We start from the raw sequence: 22,563 nt of genomic DNA on the forward strand, positions 1-22,563 counted from the left end.
ACACTCACATGCATAAAGGCGGTCAGTGGGTAGGATGGAGGTGACTGCTTGCTCTGTGGATGAACTACACACAGTGTGTTGGATGTGGTGTTGCTTATGTAATAGCCTACATGTTGTAGGAGGTCATTTTGAAAAATGCAATCAAGAAATGTCAGACTCAAGAGGCTTTTGTTGCATTCACAGCTGACCTCACAACACTCAACAACCCATCTCTCTTACAGTTAAGTCCAAACAACAGTATCGTTGGTAGGGAAAATCCTAAAGAGAAATTTAGTTTTTCCATTTTAATGTAATAAGCAAAAAGTCAAAGAAAGGAGATGAGCATGCACAAACACAACCATTCCAACAACAGAATCCAGCAAAACAATGTCAGTAACTCCAAGTTTTGGTTAAGGATTTATTTCAGACAGTGCTTCAGGGTGGGCAACCTGCTTTGCCTTTGTGATTTTCTCTTCTCTCTTCTCTCTGTTGTTGAATCATCACCACCTCCTTCTCCTCCTCCATCTTTTTTTCCCTCTTTTCCTTTCTTAGAATCATCCTCCGTCTTCTTGCTGGTCTGCTTCCCTCTATGTGCCAGAAGAAAATGTGGAGAAAGTCAAGTTATGTGAATGAATTCATGATCTTGGAAGCAAATGAAAACAAATAAACGCAAACAAGATAAATCTATGGGAAAAATGTTTAATTTAAATATTTGTCAACCTCTATTTTCTAAATTCCTAATAAAGTACAACAAATTTAATTTGATTTAGAAAGAAGCTATATATCATATAGTTTAATTGATAGAAAGGTGGACTGAGTGGCTCACTAGATGAAAATCAGCTGTAACGGTGAAATTCATCTCAGAATCTATTAACTATTAATCCTGCCAGAGTGATTAATTCCATAGCTATAAGTCCAGACTGCAAAACTGAGGAAGGTCCTATTAACACTCTGTTTCCCCTGAAATTCCAAGATCTTTACTCAAATTATATGATAGGGTTGTTATTTGTGAAATACCAAGATCTGTTTAAAATTGTGTAGTACTTATTCCTGACTGATTTTCCAAAAATAATTCTAGTTTCTTCTCCTGTAATTTCCAAAGCCACAGTCTGCTGTGGCTTATATTTTATCATGTGTAGAACCTATCTGACCTGATCTGTTTGATCCCCGGTTCCCTCTGCCGTTGAGTGGAGTTCTGTCCTCTCTGGGCCTCATGGGTAAGCGAAAACTGAGGGAAAGGATACATTGTGAGGAATTCAGATAGGGGCACAACTTTTTTTGCCTGTTTGGCTGTTTCCTTCAGGGGTCGCCACAAAGAATCATCTGCCTCCATCTCACCATATCCTCTGCATCCTCATCTCTGACACCATAAATCTCCTTTTTAGTCTCCTTCTAGGCCTCCTGCCTGGTCATTCCAACCTTTGCATCCTACTACTGAGATATTCACCATCTCCTCCTCTGTGCATTCCCAAACCATCTTAGTCTGGCTTTTTGACGTCTAACATGCTATCCCTCTGATGTTGTAATTCCTGATCCTATCCATCCTTGTCACTCCCGAAGAGAACCTCAACATTTTAATCTCTGATACCTCCAGTTCTGCCTCCTGTCTTTTCCTCTGGGCTGCTGTCACCAAACCATATAACATTGCTGGTGTCGCCACCTTCTTTTCTTTTCATTCCCACTGATGCTCTTTTATCAAACATCCCATCCAACACTTTTCTTCACCTGTTCCAACCTGCTTGTGCATTTTCTCGTCACCTCTTTTCCACACTTTTTGTTGCTCTGGATCTGTACATAAAATCTTCCACCTTCTTGATCTCTACTCCCTGTAACCTCACCGTTCCACTTTAGGTCCCTCTCATTCATACATGTATGCTGTTTTACTGTGACTAATCTTTATCCCTCTCCTTTCTAGGGACATACTTCCATCTCACTAGATTTTCCACCACCTTTTCCCTGCTCTCACTACAGATCATGTCACCTGCAAATATCATAATCCATGGAAATTCCTGTTTAACCTCATTTGTCAGATAGGTGCACAACATATTGTAGTACACTTGATGTGCTCAAAGCAGGCAGGCAGAAAATAAACAATCTAATATCAATTAAATAACTTGTTACTAAAATGCTGACATGGAGAAATGTAGCTCAATTTAAACTTTGCAGAACAATGTTCTGTTACAACTAGGGATGCACGATAACTTTTTTTTGAGACCGATACCGATAACCGATAACTTTCAGCTCCTAAAGGCCGATACCGATAACTGAAAACCGATAACGCATCGATGATCAATCATTACATCAATACTATTAAAAAAAAAAAAAAAAAAACACTTTTCACTATTGATAGAGACATTTATTTTTTTCAGTGAAAAGCTATTGGCAAGCCTCTCAAACGCTCTAAAAGATATCAAACAAAACAATTTTATACCTTAAATGCACATCAATTCAAAGCAGGTGCATTGCACTTACTTTTACAAAAATAAAGGCTCCTTGAACCACCTTAAACTGATGCAAATACATGCATTGGGATACAAACTGAAAAAGCCTGTTTTTCAGAAGTAAACAAAAAAACAAGATCAGAAAATTAATGCAAGTTGCATTCAAACATTTCTACTGTTTGTAAGCACAATCAGAATAAGTGTACACTTAAGAATATTGCACTGACACAAGTTAGATTTTATGCAATAAACTGAAAAAGTGCACTCATAACCAAGAACAATATTGCACTGAAACAAGTTAGACTTGTCTACGCAAAAAATGCATTCCATGTTATGGAATCCATAGTGGCAAAAAAAACTAAGTTTAAAGGATTTTTTAATACTTAAACATATCTCTGACCTGACATTACTTAAACTTAACACTCAAACTTTTGGTTTCTTTAAAGGAATACTCCGCCCTCAGAGTGATGTGCCTTCATTCTGTACTCACCCTCATGCTGATTAACACTCTGGAACACTTTCTTGATATTCATCATGTAGCCGGAGATATGAGGAGGTTTTCGTTTTGTCTCAGTTCGGCTACAATGGTGTTGAATGGCGTCCGGTGAAAAAAGGTCCATAAAAGTCCACAAAAACTTGTCAATATTCCTCCATACTGCTCGTCCGAAGTAATCCAAGTGTCCTGCGTGGGTAGCGTCCATCATTTACTCGCGACGACATCATTTAGTTTATTTTTAGAGCTCAAACCTTTAGCATGTTTTGCTAGCGACAGGCGCGTGCATGCGTGATGCACGCGCGCGCGTCCCGCGGCCGCCATAGCATCCAGCGTCACGCGGCGGTACACGCGCGCATGCATCGCGCACGCACGCGCGTCCCGGAAGCAAAACATGCTAAAGGTAGACCACTGTAGACCATTCAGTTTATAGTGTCTGTGTCTGCGGAGGACTGCCGTGTTGACAATTTTAAATTAATTATCGGAGCAAGTCATCATGATATCGGACTTATCGGAATGACGTCACAATTTCCTAATATCGGCCCGATAATTATCGGGCCGATAGTTATCGTGCATCCCTAGTTACAACACAAGGCCAAAAGTTCCTGGTTCATTTTTTTTTTAAACTCGCTTATATAACAAGACCGTAAATAAGAAACTATAAGTATGCATGCAGAAGAAGAGTCTGAGAGAACATCAGAACTGTTTCTAAACTTTATGCATGTATCATTATTATTGTCCTCCATCTTTTTATATAGTTATGAGAAGTTCCTCTCTAACCTCTGCTTACCTTCGCTATTTCTGAAAGGTATGCCCGTCTCTCATCATTGGTTTTATGAAATGCCTGATATGGGAAAGAAAGAGGAAATCTTATTGTCACTTCTTTACATTACACTTGCTATGTCAGTAGTAATCTCTTGTTCAATGCTTATTTGTTTGGTGTGTATTTGAGAAATCTTTATTGTTAATGAGCAAGAGATTAGAGATTACTGGTTGCACATGCTGTGCGTTAAACCTTTATTTAACTAATATTTCACACTCTGCTGAGCAGAACAATACACAAAGAACCATGTAGCTGAACTAAGAACAGTGCAGGACAAAGGTTGAGACTATATTTTACATCAACACTTGCTGGGAAGCAAAACTATGCAAAACAAAACTAATCAACCAAATCTTTTTCAATCCATTGCTAACGATGGTAATTTGCAACCAAATTAATAATTAGATGGAAAAACCTAAAGCTGCTTGTCCTAAAAACAGTAAAACTAGATCAGCTGACATTGTGACCCTTACAAATCCTCAACACAAAATTCCTCTCACTGCACTCTGTCTACAGAAACAGTTGAGACACAAACCTTTCCCTCCTGCACGATTTGAAGATGACAGTCCATCAGCTGACTCTGGAGGTTAGATTTCTCCTCCGTTAGCAGCTTCAGACGCTGTTTAAGCGTTTCCTGTGGTAACAAACCTTAATTAATAACACATGTCCATATAAAATGTGTCATTCAGCTAATAACTAATTAAAACACTATTTGTGGTTAAATAACACTGAGAGGATCAAACAATAACAGAAGTTAATGCTGAAAACAGGAGTGCAAAACTGGGTTAGGCTTATTTATAATTCATCAACCATATAAACAGCAGTGCTGAGACATGGTGAGGTTATTTCATTCTAACAGCATTAAATTGGAGCATGCTTCTGGTTCTACTGCTGTACAATATACTTTAGGAATAATCTTCATACCTCTTCAATGCTCATCTTACTTTCATGCTCACTGTTTGTCTGCATATCTTCAGTCCAAAATCTTGCTGCCACTTTTTCAATACACTAATAAACATGTATTAGCTCTGCCTTTAGGTGCACAGACACATGCATGTTTATACTGTACAGTGCAACCCTTCAGAGCATGGCGTGTGTGTGTGTGTGTGTGTGTGTGTGTGTGTGTGTGTGTGTGTGTGTGTGTGTGTGTGTGTGTGTGTGTGTGTGTGTGTGTGTGTGTTAAAGCATTGTAATTAGGGTGCATTACTCTCCCATGGTTTGTAATCCTGTGATTACAGTGCTGTGATTAAACTCTGGTTTATGCAGCCTGCATCAAGGAGAGGATAGAGAGCAGCTGGCATCACAATCCTCTCTGTCCTGTCTGCACTCCTTTTGTGTCTACAGCTCTCTCTGCTGGTGTGTATATATATATGTATAAATATTTATAAAATAACTTGAATAAAGCATAAGAAATCAAAGGAAAGCCTCTAAAGAAAATTCAGATGTTTGTACTTACTATTGGCATGTCATCGTATGATCTGATAGAGGCTAATCGATCTGTAAAAAACAGGAGCAAGTATGTGTATTAGCATATACCTCAAACTTGCTAACACTCTATCAAGTGAAACATACTGTTGGCCTTTAGAGTCTTTAGCTGCAGGGCATAGAATTACTGTAAATATGTCGTAACAATCACTCTTGGTGTGGAGAAGGAAAACTATGCAGCACTCTAAGACAAGAGAGTCTTCTTAAAAACTGAAAGATGCCAGCAGAACATTACAAATACAGACTGCAATCAGAATAATTAGGCAAAGTGTACTCCTCAGGATTCATTTTATTGTTCAACAAACACAATACTTTCAGTCAATCCAAATGTTACTAATCCAATATTACAAACCTATATATATATATATATATATATATATATATATATATTAAATATGCAGTGGCCAATATAGTTGAATTCTCCTCATTAAGTTAATAATTAATTTTCTTTATATCATCACTCCAAAAAAGTACAGCTAGCCACACAGTATTTATACTTCTTTAGCTACCTTATACTCTTTTATGTTGTATACGCTCAAGTCTGTTTGTGTGCATGCAGTACTTGTGTATGTAGTTATAATGTCTGCACCTTTATGAGAATGTTGTCCAGGTATTTTCATCGTACAATGCACAATGACAAAAGGTTTATATTCAATTAACAACTGCAGCCCATAGCAATAAACCTCCTGCATCATGCTAACTCACAATGATGCTTTGTGTCCATTAAGCCCTTTTCACACGAGAAAAATAAGAATTTTTTAGTAACTGTGGGGATAATAAGGACTTATGCATGTTCACACCGTTCGCCAGAAATGATACAGAATGTGTTAACTGCTGTGTTCACACAGTTTTATTATGTCTAGAGTGAATGTTGTGGGCTTTTGTGTTTTTACATGAAGCCCCTTCAGAAAATCCCACCATTCATCCATCCTTTAATCCATTTTCTATATTCACTTAACAGTGTTTAGGTTTGCAACTGAGACTGGAGTCTATGTCAGTGTCAGACTGAGAAGCAGGTGCACTGTGGATGGGAACCCCCTGGAATACTTCAAGAAAAGCACAAGTTTAGCTTCAGCAATCCAGCTTCAGGCCCATCTACCTGCACTTATAGAATCATGTCCATTAAAAAAAAACTTTTAAAATTCTGTCTGTTCTGTCCAGTGAACAGGCTTTCTTAAATGCAGCACCCTGATTCCCATTTAGTCTAATAATTTTGCACATGCAAAGTCAGTCAGAAAATTAGTTCAATCATGTGTCAGAGTATGAAAAAAAAGCCTGTGGTGACTTAAACAGATGTTAGGCAAGAAGATGAAACAACAAGAAAGCAACAGAAGAGCAAGAGGAATAGGAGGCCTAGATAGCAGTGAAGATCATCCATTTATTTGTTGAAATGCAGCAACAAATACATAGATTTGTTTAAATTTTGTGTCTGTGAACAGATTTTTATGTTTATTAGATTTAAAATGACTAGTTTTGCTACATACTCCAAACTGCAATAACTCTTGTGTTGCATACTTAGTACAGTAAATACTATTCTACCTGTACAAAAATTACTGCACTTAGTTTTTTAAAAAAAAGGAAACTAATTTCTACACATGTACACTACCCGTCAAAAGTTTGAACACCATTTCCCATGAGATTCAATGTGTCCAAACTTTGGACTGGTATTGGCGTGTGTAGCATGATCTCATTAAGCCAAAACATGCATTAACACCTGGTAATGGCTGTGTTTTGATTATAAGTATATATCTGATGAATTGTCAGACATGAACATAATAGCTGTGTGTATGTTTTTGTGGAAGGAATCAGTTTTGAGAGGACACGGTTTTGAGTGCTGTGTTTGTTTTTGCAAGAGATTTATGAAGTTCTGAAGTAGTTAACTCTTTTGTGACTGGAAATGTGTTTGAAAGTCTGGTTGGGATATGCTGATGTAGTCTGAATACGCACTGGGCTAATAAATTTGACATTTTCTTTAAAAATGGGGGAACTTGACTCACCCATGGGATTTCCCTTAATGTCCTCCAGCCTCTCACGAAGGACAGAAATCTGTCTCTCCAGTTGTCCATTTAGCTCTACCTGTGTCTCATACCTCGTCTTCCACTCATTTTCTGACACCAGCATAAACATTGAGAAATCTTTAACATTAATCTCACCATGAAGACACACACAAAATAACCCACAACTACGGCCAGACAGTCTATACTCACCTTCCCCATCAACGCTGTGGAGTTTCTCCTGCAGTTCAAACATGGTGTTTCGCAGATCTGCAACCGATTCTTCAAGCATTTCTCTACAACCAAAGGTCCAGAGGATACTAGTTTTTCACGGCATAGAACCTGAACATTTAACCATTTAACCAACAGCTTGGCAAGAAGCAACCGGGGGTGAAAAACTCACTTAATTTCTCTTTCTTCTTCCAGTTCTGCCTGCAGCCGTGCTAAGTCGTATTTGCTGTAGTCATTGTTTTTAGCCATTTCAGAAAATTAACAGACTTCTTCGTTTGTTGTAGGTGGTTTCCATGGAGCTCTCTATTTCCGGTGTTGTGCCATAAAGTGAATGTCTGCCAAAAATTGATTAGACGGCCGCGGGAGCGCGCGCTGCCCGTTAGCGTAGTTTGGCTCAGTTTCTCTCTGTCTGCGGCTGTTCCTCTAGGTGTAAAACCGACATAGTACGCGAATGCAAGTGACAATATGTCTAAATGAACAAAGAAAGTATGCTTTTGCAAGTGTTTTAACGGATTTATTACAAGTGCAGACGAAGAGGTGCTGTAATCAGAAACCATATCCAGGCATGTTGCTGCAGCACTGTTTAGGTTTCATGTGTGTGCCTTATGCTTGTTTATTGAAAGTATGTAAAGTCCAATAAGTACATGATTTGTGTGTTGATTTACAAAGTTTAATTTCCACTGATGTTCATGGCTTTATTTATTTATTTATTTATTTATTTATGTATTTATTTGAGTACATTTCTTGCTAATAAAATGCAGAATCTACATTGAAGTGGTCTGATTTTATTCAAGAATTATATCCTGCAGATTACTGGCCAAGTAGTTCCTTACACCCTCCCCCTTATCCTTTTAAAGTGGAATTAGGCCTAATAATAATAATAATAATAATAATAATAATGGCCATTTAGTTCCTTGCATTCATTCCAAAACCCTTTAAGGTGGAATTTGGCCTCAGAATAGTGGGTTTTGCCTGCCAAAAAATGATTAGGGACCTGTAAATGTCAATAAAACAAAAAAGTATCTTTGTGATTATAGTGTAACATTTGACATTGAAAGGGTTTCTCCTTCTTAAAATGTAATATTTTTTTCAACGTGTTTTGTTTTTAACAGCCTGTTTTTTCCTTTTCACTGTATCACGTTAAGGAGATTTTCAAAGTAAAATACAATAAAGTTTAAGTTGATCCCAACAATAACCAGTACTATAAATATATACATTTTGTTCTAACACTAAATTTATAATCTTTGGGTTGGTTTTTCACCACAATTTCGTTCTTCTTTTTAATATTCTTTTGTACAGTCCTACTTTATTTTATGCAACGTGATTTTGCGTGCTGCTCATCGGGTCAATTTTCTTCATTTTCAATAGTGACTCCTTAACTATAGAACAACGGGACGTTGTCATGTTAATATGTCATTGACATTTAAGAAACAGTAATCTACAGCCCAATGCAAAATGATGGTTTACAAGCGTTTTTGTTGAATGTATAAAACATTTAACATCACATGGTTCTTATGCACAGGCGTCATGTAAAATCATTTCCCCTAAAATTACTTTCCTCACACTCTCTTGTTTCTGGAAGTCAGGAAAATATTTTTATTGTGGTGTCAATGTGAGCTGATATTCAACATGCTTCTTTTTACTGGATGTACTGTGCAATCACTTATGTTAGAACACTTTAAATTTTCTCTTGTAAACACTGAACAATAGTGGGTGAAATAAGGGCCCATTCTGTGGACTCATTTGAAAAAAATCTCAACACTTTATGAACTGTACATTCTCCATGCTTATAAAGTTTTAAGGGGCAGTTTAAAGTACACATTTAAATAAGTATTGTTTTTTAAATCAAGAAGTCAAAATAATGGTGTTATTCAATTAGGTTGCGTCCATAAAGATAACTGATTGTGTTTATGGACTCACAAGTAATTAGATAACATATAATTACTCCTTAATGACTATTTGGTTGTCTCAAATGTTTTCATGTTTTGCTCTTTACCAATGTTTTTAAGAATTTATGATTTGAACATATGTATAGACTTGTAGTTTCAAGTGTATTTGTCATATTCATTTGATATAGTGTACATAAAATGCAATGGAATGCTTTTTGCCCTGGCTCTCATAGAATTTGATCATTTTAAATATTATATATATATATATATATAATGTACAATTTCAATATTGTAAACTTGATTAATGCCTCTTATGTTTCATAAAAGAAATGATGGCTTTCTCTCATCTATCACAGATGGACAGTTATTCTACATCCACCATGGAGGCAAACTTAATTCTTCAAAAGCCAAGGTATTAGTTGGCCAAAAGGAAGCTGATGAAGTATTCATGGATTTTCAGGCCAGCAGCACTGGTGCACACTGTGACAAAAAAGGCAAGAGAAGCAATCACACAAAGGTTTTACTGGCCTGGAATGTCTCAAGACATAACTTTGTGGGTCAGTTTTTTCTCGCTAACTCAGCCTTTTGAACTACTTGGCATGGATCTGGTGTGAAAACTTAAAACTACGTCTGGCGGATATCAGTATATATGTGTACTCATTGATTACTGCACCAAGTGGCCACAAGCTTATCCCTTGAAGAGCGAAAGTGCTGAGGAGGTGACTCAGTGTCTTCTGAAATTTGTTTATCAGTTTAAGGGCCCTAAAATGGTCCTTACTGACAAGGAGTTTGTGAACGAAGTAAGTATAACTGATCACAAGTCAGACTCAACACTCACATTATGTTTTCAGGTAATAAATGATAACTATTGTCTAACACTGTAAAAGTTAGCTTTATCTATTAAAGTTTTAATAGCAATATTTATATTTAAATTTCATCATGATACAGGTCAATAAAAAAGCACGTGAAATGCTGGATATTGAATTGGAGTTTTTGCACCCCAAACAAACAGGTTGGTGGAAGAAATTAATGGCACCATACAGAGGTGTCATTTCTCTTTTATTTAATTCTTTTTTATTTTTAATATCTTGAAGTTGCTTCATCTTCACCATTATTGTTACCATGTGTTTTTACATCACATTTCAATTTTTTGTCCATTTTCCATTTAGAGCACTTTCTAAACTGATCCAGAGCAAACCAGAGGAGTTGGACAAACATTTAGACGCAGTTTTATTTGGCCTCAAAACCAAGCGTCAGGTGACAAATTATCCCCATATTTCATGATGTTTGGCAGAGAAGCCAGATATCCATCCGAAATCCCTGAGGATTACAGGGTGAGGCCCAGTCACAAACATATTAAAGCATCAACTTTTTTTTTTTATTATTATTATTAACTACAATTATTATAAACTTAAGTTTACCTCATATTTATTTCAAAGGCTGACAACAGTGTGGTGGACAGTTTGTCTATCGAGGAGGCCACGGAAAACATTTTGAAACAAGATGAAGCCATTCAGGCTTCCAAATATAATAAAAAACAAAAAACACAAACAAAGCCACCGCTAATTTCCATGTAGGGATGAATGTGTGGCAACTTAATGTAAGGAGCCAACAGCGAAAAGGAGGAAAGTTAGACCCAAACTACCTGTGATTGCTACGCTATTGTAGTGATCACAGGAAAAATTGTGGCTCTCCAAGACAGCCAAGGGGTGGTCACACCAAAAATAAACATGGATCATCTAATGTGCTACACAGAGGAGAAACCCAGGGTACCACGGAAGTGTAATGAAGTTCCACCTGCCAGTCCTGTGCCCCGGTTACATCTGCCAGTCCTGTGTCCACAGTTCCACCCGCCAGTCCTGTGTCTCTGGTTCCCCCTGCCAGTCCTGTGTCCCCCGTTCCACTCACCAGTCCTCTGTCCACGGTTCAACCCGCCAGTCCTGTACCCCTGGTTCCACTGGCCAGTCCCGTGTCACGGTTCCACCTGCCAGTCCTGTGCCCCGGTTCCACCAGCCAGTCCTGTGTCCACAGTTCCACCTGCCAGTCCTGTGCCCCTGGTTCCACCTGCCATCCCTGTGTCCACGGTTTCACCCGCCAGTCCTGTGTCTCTGGTTCCCCCTGCCAGTCCTGTGTCCCCGGTTCCACTCACCAGTCCTGTGTCCACGGTTCCACCAGCCAGTCCTGTGTCTCTGGTTCCCCCTGCCAGTCCTGTGTCCCCTGTTCCACTCACCAGTCCTCTGTCCACGGTTCAACTCGCCAGTCCTGTACCCCTGGTTCCACCTGCCAGTCCTGTGCCCCGGTTCCACCAGCCAGTCCTGTGTCCACAGTTCCCCCTGCCAGTCCTGTGTCCCCTGTTCCACTCACCAGTCCTCTGTCCACGGTTCAACTCGCCAGTCCTGTACCCCTGGTTCCACCTGCCAGTCCTGTGCCCCGGTTCCACCAGCCAGTCCTGTGTCCACAGTTCCACCCGCCAGTCCTGTGCCTCTGGTTCCACCTGCCAGTCCCGTGTCACGGTTCCACCCACCAGTCCTGTGCCCCCTGTTCCACTTGCCATTCCTGTGTCCACGGTTTCACCCACCAGTCCTGTGTCCACAGTTCCACCAGCCAGTCCTGTGTCCACGGATCCACTCACCAATCTTGTGTCCACGGGGAGGTAAGATGTCCAAATATACTGAGAACTTTAACTTCACTGCTTTTGTAATTTGAACCTAAAGTTTTTTTTTGTGTGTGTGTGTTTTTTAATAACAGGTAATCAATGCATATTTGGCCCTGCTGGTGAAAAAATTTAAAGAAGGAAACACTGAAAGGGCCTTTGTCACTGACTCCTTTGAAATGACAAACATGGCAACAGAAGAAACCAAAGGTCGAGGAATGAGATTTTTTTCCTCTCATTGAAAGCTGTAGGACCTTGACAACAAATTTGAACACAGATATTTTCTTTACTTCTTATTACCTTTCAGATTGACCCATGGTTATACAAGTATGTCCTAGGGATAGTCAATGAAAGCCATCACTGGATGCTAGTGGTAAAAGTTAATGATTTATTTGACTCAACTGTCATTCAAAATCCCTTTTAAATTACATAGGTATGACTATTTATGACTTGAATTTAATATTAAATGTTTATTATGTAAAAAAAATATACAGGTTATGATGCCAGGAGAGAAGAGGAGCCTAGGTGACATTTCCAGGTAAAACATATTTTATTAGCATGTATTGAAAAGGGGAGACCAAATGCAGTAGGATATGTGAACATGTTGTTTATTTCAGCTTCCTTTCTAACCCTGTATTTAGATCGTTCATGAGACTCAAGGGCTTAAATGCGTCTAGATGGGCATATGACACAATCAGTCACCCAATCCAACAAGATGGTACTTCATGTGGTGTCTCCGCATTAAAGGTTTGTATTCCTGATTTGTCATTTACAAAACCGTGCCATTATGCTGGATAACATTCATGCTGTGAGCAAGGCATAATGAGGCAGTACAAGGCTGGCTGGCAGAATGGATGAGTACTGAGCACAGCACAAAGAGAAGCAGCATTTGTACCCCAGAGAGTGCCTGAATTATTTAATTATTTAATTCATTAATTTATTTATTTTTTTTTTTTTTTTTGCAAGAGTGTATTCAATAAGAACAATGGCTTCAGTTATTGAGTTTTGATGTTATTCCTTTTTAAATATTGTAAGTCATAAATACAAAACTAACTAGTTTTAGTTAAGAAAATTAAATAAAATGTTGGAACATTTATTAATGAGTTTTTATATTTAAAATAAAAATATAAACTCAAACAATAAACTTATACATAAATTTAAAACAAGGGATATTTCAATTATAGCTACATTTTTTCAGGCATTTTTACAGGGACAAATTTATTCTACTGAAAGTATTTACACGTCTCTTGAAATATTTTTTTTTACATATTTGATTTGCTATTTGACTTCAGAATATAACAAGAAAAAAATGTTTAATAATCATGATCCAAAACAGCCTGATCTCTAAACATTGGGGCAGACAACACGGCTGCCATTGCTGCCTTCAGTGGCTCGTCGCTCTGTTGACCCTGGTCCTTGTGGTGGTGAACAGCATCTTCTTCTGGCTCTTGGATTTCAGCCGGTTCAAGGATGTCAGGCAGATGTTGTGCAGTAAGGTGCAGCAGGCTATCACTTTAACGGCAAAGGTAGGTTTGACCTCTAAAGCCTTAAAAAATATGGCCCTCCACCTACTTTTCAAAACACCAAATGCTCTCTCGGTAACACTTTACAATACTGGACACAAAATTTGCTTCATTACTAGGGAACACCTTGGGGGCGAATCAGTAAGTAATGGGTAGTTAACCAGTACTTACTGGTGACCACAAAGACCAGGCTTATTAGAGAGCTACTGGTTAATTATTTGCTTTGTTACTAGCGAATGCCTTACAGGCGAATCAGTAAGTAATGGGTAGTTAACCAGTACTTACTGGTGACCACAAAGACCAGGCTTATTAGGGAGCTACTGGTTAATTATTTGCTTCGTTACTAGGGAAAACCTTGGGGGCGAATCAGTAAGTAATGGGTAGTTGACCAGTACTTACTGGTGACCACAAAGACCAGGCTTATTAGGGAGCTACTGGTTAATTATTTGCTTCGTTACTAGCGAACACCTTACAGGCAAATCAGTAAGTAATGGGTAGTTGACCAGTACTTACTGGTGACCACAACCAGGCTTATTAGGGAGCTACTGGTTAATTATTTGCTTTGTTACTAGCGAACGCCTTACAGGCGAATCAGGAAGTAATGGGTAGTTAACCAGTACTTACTGGTGACCACAACCAGGCTTATTAGGGAGCTACTGGTTAATTATTTGCTTCGTTACTAGCGAACACCTTACAGGCAAATCAGTAAGTAATGGGTAGTTGACCAGTACTTACTGGTGACCACTACCAGACTTATTAGGGAACTACTGGTTAATTATTTGCTTCGTTACTAGCGAACGCCTTACAGGCGAATCAGTAAGTAATGGGTAGTTAACCAGTACTTACTGGTGGCCACAAAGACCAGACTTATTAGGGAACTACTGGTTAATTATTTGCTTCATTACTAGCGAACGCTATACAGGCGAATCAGGAAGTAATGGGCAGTTAACCAGTACTTACTGGTGCCCACAAAAACCAGACTTATTAAGGAACAAAATAGAAATTCTTCATGTGAGTACTGGATTACTCTGACTCGTTGAGTGAACAGCTCATTTAGTCAAAAACCTGTTTCCTGGTGGTTTTGGAAGCCTTTGTAAGGATGAAAAGCAGTACCATTTATATATTCTTGTACTGCTGTGTCATCTTACCTTTACTTGTTCATCACTTACTAAGTAATAAGTCATTACTTAATCATTGACTGGTAATTATCTGTTATATTGTTTACTTCCTAAAAAAGTCAAACATCATACCAAGTACTTACTGAGGAACGCATCATTAACTACTCAGTACCTGATCAGTAACTACTACTTTTGTGTACCTTCATGATCATTTGCTACAGGGCACTTAAGAATTCCAACATTTTTACAAGCCCATTTCTTAAGATATTTTCTTTTTCCACCCAGTATGGTCAATTATTTAAAAAGTTAGCTTTTTTTCCCCTCAATTAAAAATACTTTTTGGTAAATATACTTTACATGTATAGCACTTTTCCAGTCATGTTGACCACTCAAATAAATATTTTCTTCCATAATCTTTCAGTGGTTGCCATTACACCCATGACCACTATCAAAGTTCTCACCTGTAATTAGTCAGGACTCTACCAGCACTCTCTCTAGAGGCACTCTAGTCTGGAATTGGTTGTATGGATCTGTTCAGGGCGGGACCCTGATTAATCTCTGCAAGTCTGATGGGGATTGGATCAGAATTGAGGGGTTTATACTGATTTATGATGTCATGGCGTCTTATCGAAGTTCGCCATGACGCCACCGTCTCACCCTGCAGCGTAGACCAACAGTTTTCACCAGATATCATCACCAACTTGTTTTCTGCTGTCTGACCCAGTTTGGACCTGGTTGTGTCCAAAACGTCAAATAAGTGGCTCTCTGAGTAAAAACTATGACTTTCTGTCGCCAGGGGGCGTGGCCAATTCATAACCCAAATATTGACATGTAATTGTGTTCAGGATGGCACTGGCATCATACATGGCCATTTTGGTTCAGATATATTGTTTAATGTGGAAGTTATTTCCCTTTCGTTTTTCATGGCGAGACGTCAAACTTTGAGGCCCCGCCCCCTCCATGCCCTTTCTCCTATTAGAAAACTTTCAATAACTTTTAAAGACACATGCCTTCTGAACACTCTGAGATATTTTGGTAGCGGTATGATGAAATCTCTAGGAGGAGATAGATTTTGAACGACGTCAGAAAACGGCAAAATGGTGACTTTGACCCAAAATGGCCAACTTCCTGTTGGTTTTTGACTGTTGCTCCAAGATGATTTTTTGTTCGCCCAAGGGTTTAGAACACGTGTAGCAAATTTCATAAAGATTGATGACATGCAGTGGCATGTCTAAAGGAATTATTTCTGATGTATAAATGTTGAAAATATGTCGTAAATCAACAATGTATTATGGTTAAATTCTGCTGAGGGAAATGCCAGAGTTTACAGTTTCAACTGTGGCTGTTTCTACAAATTAAAACATGTTGAGACCAACGAAAGAATGGGGGGGGGGGCTAATAAATTGTAATGACCTAAATTCACTGTCGAAAAGATCATAATAGCTATACACATTACAAGTTACAAGTCAGTTTATTAGGTTCACCATTTCAACGACTTGTTCTGCCTCCATGCGCTTTGCTCATGTTGATTATTTAAAATTAAATAAAAGCAATAAATCCTTTTAGTGGCAACTGAAAAATAACAAATAGCTTTGTCGGTGGGTGGATGCCAAATTAACCGAATCAGTGTAGACCGCTGGGAACTGTCCCCCTGCTTTTGTGGTCCACTCCTAGACTGCACGAGGAGGCCATCCTGCTTGTTGAAATCCAGCGTGACTCCGCGAGCCGCGTAACGCGCATTCAATTCAATACAAGTTACAAATACCTCCATCCACAATGTAATTGCTCTACAGCTGATTTATCACCATGTGTTCTTTGTCATGTTTATATTTTGTACTGAAATGCTGCATTCAATAAAAAGAGAGAGACAGAGAGAGAGAGAGAGAGAGAGAGAGAGAGAGAGAGAGAATAAGGACACGAGGGGGAAGGGAAAAAAAAAAAAAAAAAAACACCTCCATCCACTGTCACAGCAGAGGGCCACGGAGTTTGTGCAGGCTTGTTTGAAACGTCGGTGATGTGACGTCACTACAACCTTCGCTGCTGCTGCCAGGGGAGACCCCGTCTTGTGGGCGTGGCTTATCGAACACTGTTCTGATACAAAGATGATGTATCAAAGGCTGCATTCCAAAAGCCCCTTTATCTAAATTCCCTTCCAACCTCACATCAGTTTTGTGGAAATTTTCAGAGCAGACACAGGATTGTGATTTTGGTTAATCCCTTCCTTATGGAGACACCATCGTCTTAGACAACTGAAAGACAGAATTCATTGGTCCTCAGATTGTTAATAGTGTCTGGTTTTAGGGAAATAGTCCATTTCCCTCAGAACTAATTCATCTGAACCCCTTTAACAACAGATATGTCATCCACAGTCTGTTGGAAAAGTGAGGCAGCTGCTCCAGACATCAGCGCAAAGCCCACACGAAGGACCACCATGAAGAAACTCAAGACTTTCTTTGGAAAAGACATCCGTGATCCCAGTGAAGTATGATCTCTCAGAGACCTCTGGATCATACTGTCAAACAAAAGAAGTCACAAGAGTCGAAGACGTCATTTCCTCCTCACAAAAGAAACATGACCTGAATGTTCTTCACTGCATCTCAGGGATGCCACCCAAAATCTGTTGGGATATTGAGCCAGCTTCTCCAGACACTTGGGCACAACCAAAACATGTGATCATGATGAAGAAACTTAAAACTTTCTTTGGAAAAAGACATGAAAAGGTAATCCCAATGCAGTTTGAGCTCACAGAGACCTCCGCAGCTTGCCATCAGACGGAGGAGGTCACAGGAGTCGAGGACAAAGTCGATTTGATTAATTTCCCAAAATGTAAAGGTGATCTGGAGTCAGCAGATGAGAAGAAATGCTACAAAACAGCTGTAATGTCCTAGATAACCTGATCTCAAAAGCCATTTCCAAATCATGGATCAAACTGTCTGCACATGAACTGAAAGACACCAACTCATGGCTTTTTGAGAAAGTCTAGGCAGAGGTTCGAGGACAGAAGTTTATCTCCCACCAGAAAGGTTGGATAATCTTCACAAGAATTTCTTTAAGAAGATTTGCTTTAAACTGCTCTCTAAGTTGTTTTGTGGACAGGTATAGTGTTAAAGTTATTTTGTTTAGTTAATTTAAATTTGGTAAAAGTTAGAATGTGCTGGGCTAGTTTAGTGTGATTATAATTGTACATAAAGCTTTCTTAGATTATTGGAGCTGCTTCACTTTTATTAAACATAGATTAGCAGGCCAGTGTTTTGTTCACCACTTTTAATTATTCTTGGTTTTGTTTCAACTGGCTGTTTTTGAGTTAGACCTTAGCCGTTCTATTTTGTTTTTTCTTTGAGCAGCTTCGCTAACCCCAGCACTCGTCATTGCCACCGTTTTGTTTGTTCTCTATTTTCCCCTCAAATCAAAATAACTACTTGCTTCCATTATTAACATCTGTCCACAGTTCTTCTCTTTTGATTTGCCTTCTCATACCCCTATAGTGGGTCGTAACATTAATTAAGTAGTTTATTTAGCTTATAAACTCTTCTCAAGGTTTGAGAATCTTCACAAGACTATCTTTAAGAAATTTTGTTTTAAACTGCTCTCTAAGTTATTTTGTGGACTGTTACAGCATTACAGTGATTTTGTTTAGTTATTTCAAATTGGGTATAAGTTAGAATGTGCTGGGCTAGTTTAGTGTGATTATAATTGTACATAAAGCTTTCTTAGATTATTGGAGCTGCTTCACTTTTATTAAACATAGATTAGCAGGCCAGTGTTTTGTTCACCACTTTTGATTATTCTTGGTTTTGTTTCAACTGGCTGTTTTTGAGTTAGACCTTAGCCGTTCTATTTTGTTTTTTCTTTGAGCAGCTTCGCTAACCCCAGCACTCGTCATTACCACCGTTTTGTTTGTTCTCTATTTCCCCCTCAAAACAAACTACTTGCTTCCATTATTAACATCTGTCCACATTTCTTTTCTTTTGTTATGCCTTCTTCCTAAACAGTTTCAGAACACCTTCACGTGGCTTTCCCACAAAATCTGGACCGAGGTTGAAGGCCACCATTTTGATCCCTCTCTGAAAAGTCTTGCCATGCTTCACAAGACCATTTTCAAGGCTTTCTGCATAAAAATTATGATCCTCAACATCTGAAAAGCCAGGTCAGGGAGCTGTGTCGGATCATCTGGGCTGGAGTGGAGGGATAAAACTTTAAGATCCCTGAGAGCATGGACCCACTCCCCAAGCACATGTTCCTCCACCTATGCAAGAGCAACTTGATTGCCAGAGATAAGGCCTTGCTTCTGGTCTTTTCATGCAGCATAGTGGAGAAGGCCCGCTTGGTCTGCTCCTTCAGAGCCAGACTACTGGAATCACTGGGCGACCTTCCATCATCAAAAGTCCGTTTTAATATTTAGTTAATTTAAATTTGGTAAAAGTTAGAATGTGCTGGGCTAGTTTAGTGTGATCATAATTGTACATAAAGCTTTCTTAGATTATTGGAGCTGCTTCACTTTTATTAAACATAGATTAGCAGGCCAGTATTTTGTTCACCACTTTTAATTATTCTTGATTTTGTTTCAACTGGCTGTTTTTGAGTTAGACCTTAGCTGTTCTATTTTGTTTTTTCTTTGAGCAGCTTCGCTAACCCCAGCACTCGTCATTGCCACCGTTTTGTTTGTTCTCTATTTTCCCCTCAAATCAAAATAACTACTTGCTTCCATTATTAACATCTGTCCACATTTCTTTTCTTTTCTTACCCCTTCTTTAACCCCTATAGTGGGTCGTAACATTAATTAATTAGTTTATTTAAGCTTATAAACTCTTATAAAGGTTGGATAATCTTCACAAGACTATCTTTAAGAAGTTTTGTTTTAAACTGCTCTCTACGTTATTTTGTGGACAGTAACAGTGTTAAAGTTATTTTGTTTAGTTAATTTAAATTTGGTAAAAGTTAGAATGTGCTGGGCTAGTTTAGTGTGATTATAATTGTACATAAAGCTTTCTTAGATTATTGGAGCTGCTTCACTTTTATTAAACATAGATTAGCAGGCCAGTGTTTTGTTCACCACTTTTGATTATTCTTGGTTTTGTTTCAACTGGCTGTTTTTGAGTTAGACCTTAGCCGTTCTATTTTGTTTTTTCTTTGAGCAGCTTCGCTAACCCCAGCACTCGTCATTACCACCGTTTTGTTTGTTCTCTATTTCCCCCTCAAAACAAACTACTTGCTTCCATTATTAACATCTGTCCACATTTCTTTTCTTTTGTTATGCCTTCTTCCTAAACAGCTTCAGAACACCTTCACGTGGCTTTCCCACAAAATCTGGACCGAGGTTCAAGGCCACCATTTTGATCCCTCTCTGGAAAGTCTTGCCATGCTTCACAAGACCATTTTCAAGGCTTTCTGCATAAAAATTATGATCCTCAACATCTGAAAAGCCAGGTCAGGGAGCTGTGTCGGATCATCTGGGCTGGAGTGGAGGGATACAGCTTTAAGATCCCCGAGAGCATGGACCCACTCCCCAAGCACATGTTCCTCCACCTATGCAAGAGCAACTTGATTGCCAGAGATAAGGCCTTGCTTCTGGTCTTTTCATGCAGCATAGTGGAGAAGGCCCGGTTGGTCAGCTCCTTCAGAGCCAGACTACTGGAATCACTGGGCGACCTTCCATCATCAAAAGTCCGTTTTAATATTTAGTTAATTTAAATTTGGTAAAAGTTAGAATGTGCTGGGCTAGTTTAGTGTGATTATAATTGTACATAAAGCTTTCTTAGATTATTGGAGCTGCGTCACTTTTATTAAACATAGATTAGCAGGCCAGTATTTTGTTCACCACTTTTAATTATTCTTGATTTTGTTTCAACTGGCTGTTTTTGAGTTAGACCTTAGCTGTTCTATTTTGTTTTTTCTTTGAGCAGCTTCGCTAACCCCAGCACTCGTCATTACCACCGTTTTGTTTGTTCTCTATTTTCCCCTCAAATCAAAATAACTACTTGCTTCCATTATTAACATCTGTCCACATTTCTTTTCTTTTCTTACCCCTTCTTTAACCCCTATAGTGGGTCGTAACATTAATTAATTAGTTTATTTAAGCTTATAAACTCTTATAAAGGTTGGATAATCTTCACAAGACTATCTTTAAGAAGTTTTGTTTTAAACTGCTCTCTACGCTATTTTGTGGACAGTAACAGTGTTAAAGTTATTTTGTTTAGTTAATTTAAATTTGGTAAAAGTTAGAATGTGCTGGGCTAGTTTAGTGTGATTATAATTGTACATAAAGCTTTCTTAGATTATTGGAGCTGCTTCACTTTTATTAAACATAGATTAGCAGGCCAGTGTTTTGTTCACCACTTTTGATTATTCTTGGTTTTGTTTCAACTGGCTGTTTTTCAGTTAGACTTTAGCCGTTCTATTTTGTTTTTTCTTTGAGCAGCTTCGCTAACCCCAGCACTCGTCATTACCACCGTTTTGTTTGTTCTCTATTTTCCCCCTTAAAAGAAACTACTTGCTTCTGTTAATATTTGTCCACAATTCTTTCCTTATGTTGGGCCTTCTCATACCCATATAGTGGGTCATAGCATCAATAAATTAGTTTACTTAGCCTATCAACTCTTATCAAGGTTGGACAATCTTCACAAGGCCATCTTTAAGAAGTTTTGTTTTATACTGCTCTCTAAGTTACTTTGTGGACAGTAACAGCATTACAGTTATTTTGTTTAGTTAATTTAAATTTGGTAAAAGTTAGAATGTGCTGGGCTAGTTTAGTGTGATTATAGAAATTTCTTAGATTATTGGAGCTGCTTCACTTTTATTAAACATAGATTAGTAGGCCAGTGTTTTGTTCACCACTTTTGATTATTCTTGGTTTTGTTTCAACTGGCTGTTTTTGAGTTAGACCTTAGCCGTTCTATTTTGTTTTTTCTTTGAGCAGCTTCGCTAACCCCAGCACTCGTCATTACCACCGTTTTGTTTGTTCCCTATTTCCCCTCAAAACAAACTACTTGCTTCCATTATTAACATCTGTCCACATTTCTTTTCTTTTGTTATGCCTTCTTCCTAAACAGTTTCAGAACACCTTCACGTGGCTTTCCCACAAAATCTGGACCGAGGTTGAAGGCCCACATTTTGATCCCTCTCTGAAAAGTCTTGCTATGCTTCACAAGACCATTTTCAAGGCTTTCTGCATGAAAATTATGATCCTCAAAATCTGAAAAGCCAGGTCAGGGAGCTGTGTCGGATCATCTGGGCTGGAGTGGAGGGATACAGCTTTAAGATCCCTGAGAGCATGGACCCACTCCCCAAGCACATGTTCCTCCACCTATGCAAGAGCAACTTGATTGCCAGAGATAAGGCCTTGCTTCTGGTCTTTTCATGCAGCATAGTGGAGAAGGCCCGCTTGGTCTGCTCCTTCAGAGCCAGACTACTGGAATCACTGGGCGACCTTCCATCATCAAAAGTCCGTTTTAATATTTAGTTAATTTAAATTTGGTAAAAGTTAGAATGTGCTGGGCTAGTTTAGTGTGATTATAATTGTACATAAAGCTTTCTTAGATTGTTGGAGCTGCTTCACTTTTATTAAACATAGATTAGCAGGCCAGTATTTTGTTCACCACTTTTGATTATTCTTGGTTTTGTTTCAACTGGCTGTTTTTGAGTTAGACCTTAGCCGTTCTATTTTGTTTTTTCTTTGAGCAGCTTCGCTAACCCCAGCACTCATCATTACCAACGTTTTGTTTGTTCTCTATTTTCCCCCTTAAAACAAACTACTTGCTTCTGTTAATATTTGTCCACAATTCTTTCCTTATGTTGGGCCTTCTCATACCCATATAGTGGGTCATAGCATCAATAAATTAGTTTATTTAGCCTATCAACTCTTATCGAGGTTGGACAATCTTCACAAGGCCATCTTTAAGAAGTTTTGTTTTATACTGCTTTCTAAGTTACTTTGTGGA

The 22,563-nt window shown here is 38.6% G+C and overlaps 1 protein-coding gene across 2 annotated transcripts; it reads right to left on the reverse strand.

Annotated features, from left to right (window-relative positions):
• Positions 1–357: 357 nt before the first annotated feature.
• ccdc169 (coiled-coil domain containing 169) lies at positions 358–7,792 on the reverse strand. Of its 2 annotated transcripts, none has more exons than XM_042008327.1 (8): positions 7,616–7,792; positions 7,426–7,508; positions 7,216–7,326; positions 5,190–5,230; positions 4,269–4,367; positions 3,704–3,757; positions 1,131–1,207; positions 358–566 (listed from the first exon to the last, which is right to left on the reverse strand). In XM_042008327.1, the coding sequence occupies exons 1-8, from the start codon at positions 7,690–7,692 to the stop codon at positions 398–400; spliced, it is 711 nt and encodes a 236-aa protein (XP_041864261.1). In that variant the 5' UTR covers positions 7,693–7,792; the 3' UTR covers positions 358–397. The 2 variants fall into 2 exon arrangements, with proteins under 2 accessions (XP_041864261.1, XP_041864260.1); XM_042008326.1 differs by having other exon boundaries at positions 7,426–7,532.
• Positions 7,793–22,563: the final 14,771 nt, after the last annotated feature.

The sequence above is a fragment of the Melanotaenia boesemani genome, chromosome 15, assembly GCF_017639745.1.
Source record: "Melanotaenia boesemani isolate fMelBoe1 chromosome 15, fMelBoe1.pri, whole genome shotgun sequence".
Taxonomy (NCBI): domain Eukaryota; kingdom Metazoa; phylum Chordata; class Actinopteri; order Atheriniformes; family Melanotaeniidae; genus Melanotaenia; species Melanotaenia boesemani.

What these genes read in the sequence shown, in the direction of transcription:
- ccdc169 (XM_042008326.1), bottom strand. Translation starts at nt 7,692, where the DNA reads ATGGCTAAAAACAATGACTACAGCAAATACGACTTAGCACGGCTGCAG. An exon ending in CATTAAGGGAAATCCCATGG is followed by an intron (nt 5,231 to 7,215) that starts GTGAGTCAAGTT and finishes TGTTTTTTACAG; the next exon opens with ATCGATTAGCCTCTATCAGA. An exon ending in CATACGATGACATGCCAATA is followed by an intron (nt 4,368 to 5,189) that starts GTAAGTACAAAC and finishes TTGTTACCACAG; the next exon opens with GAAACGCTTAAACAGCGTCT.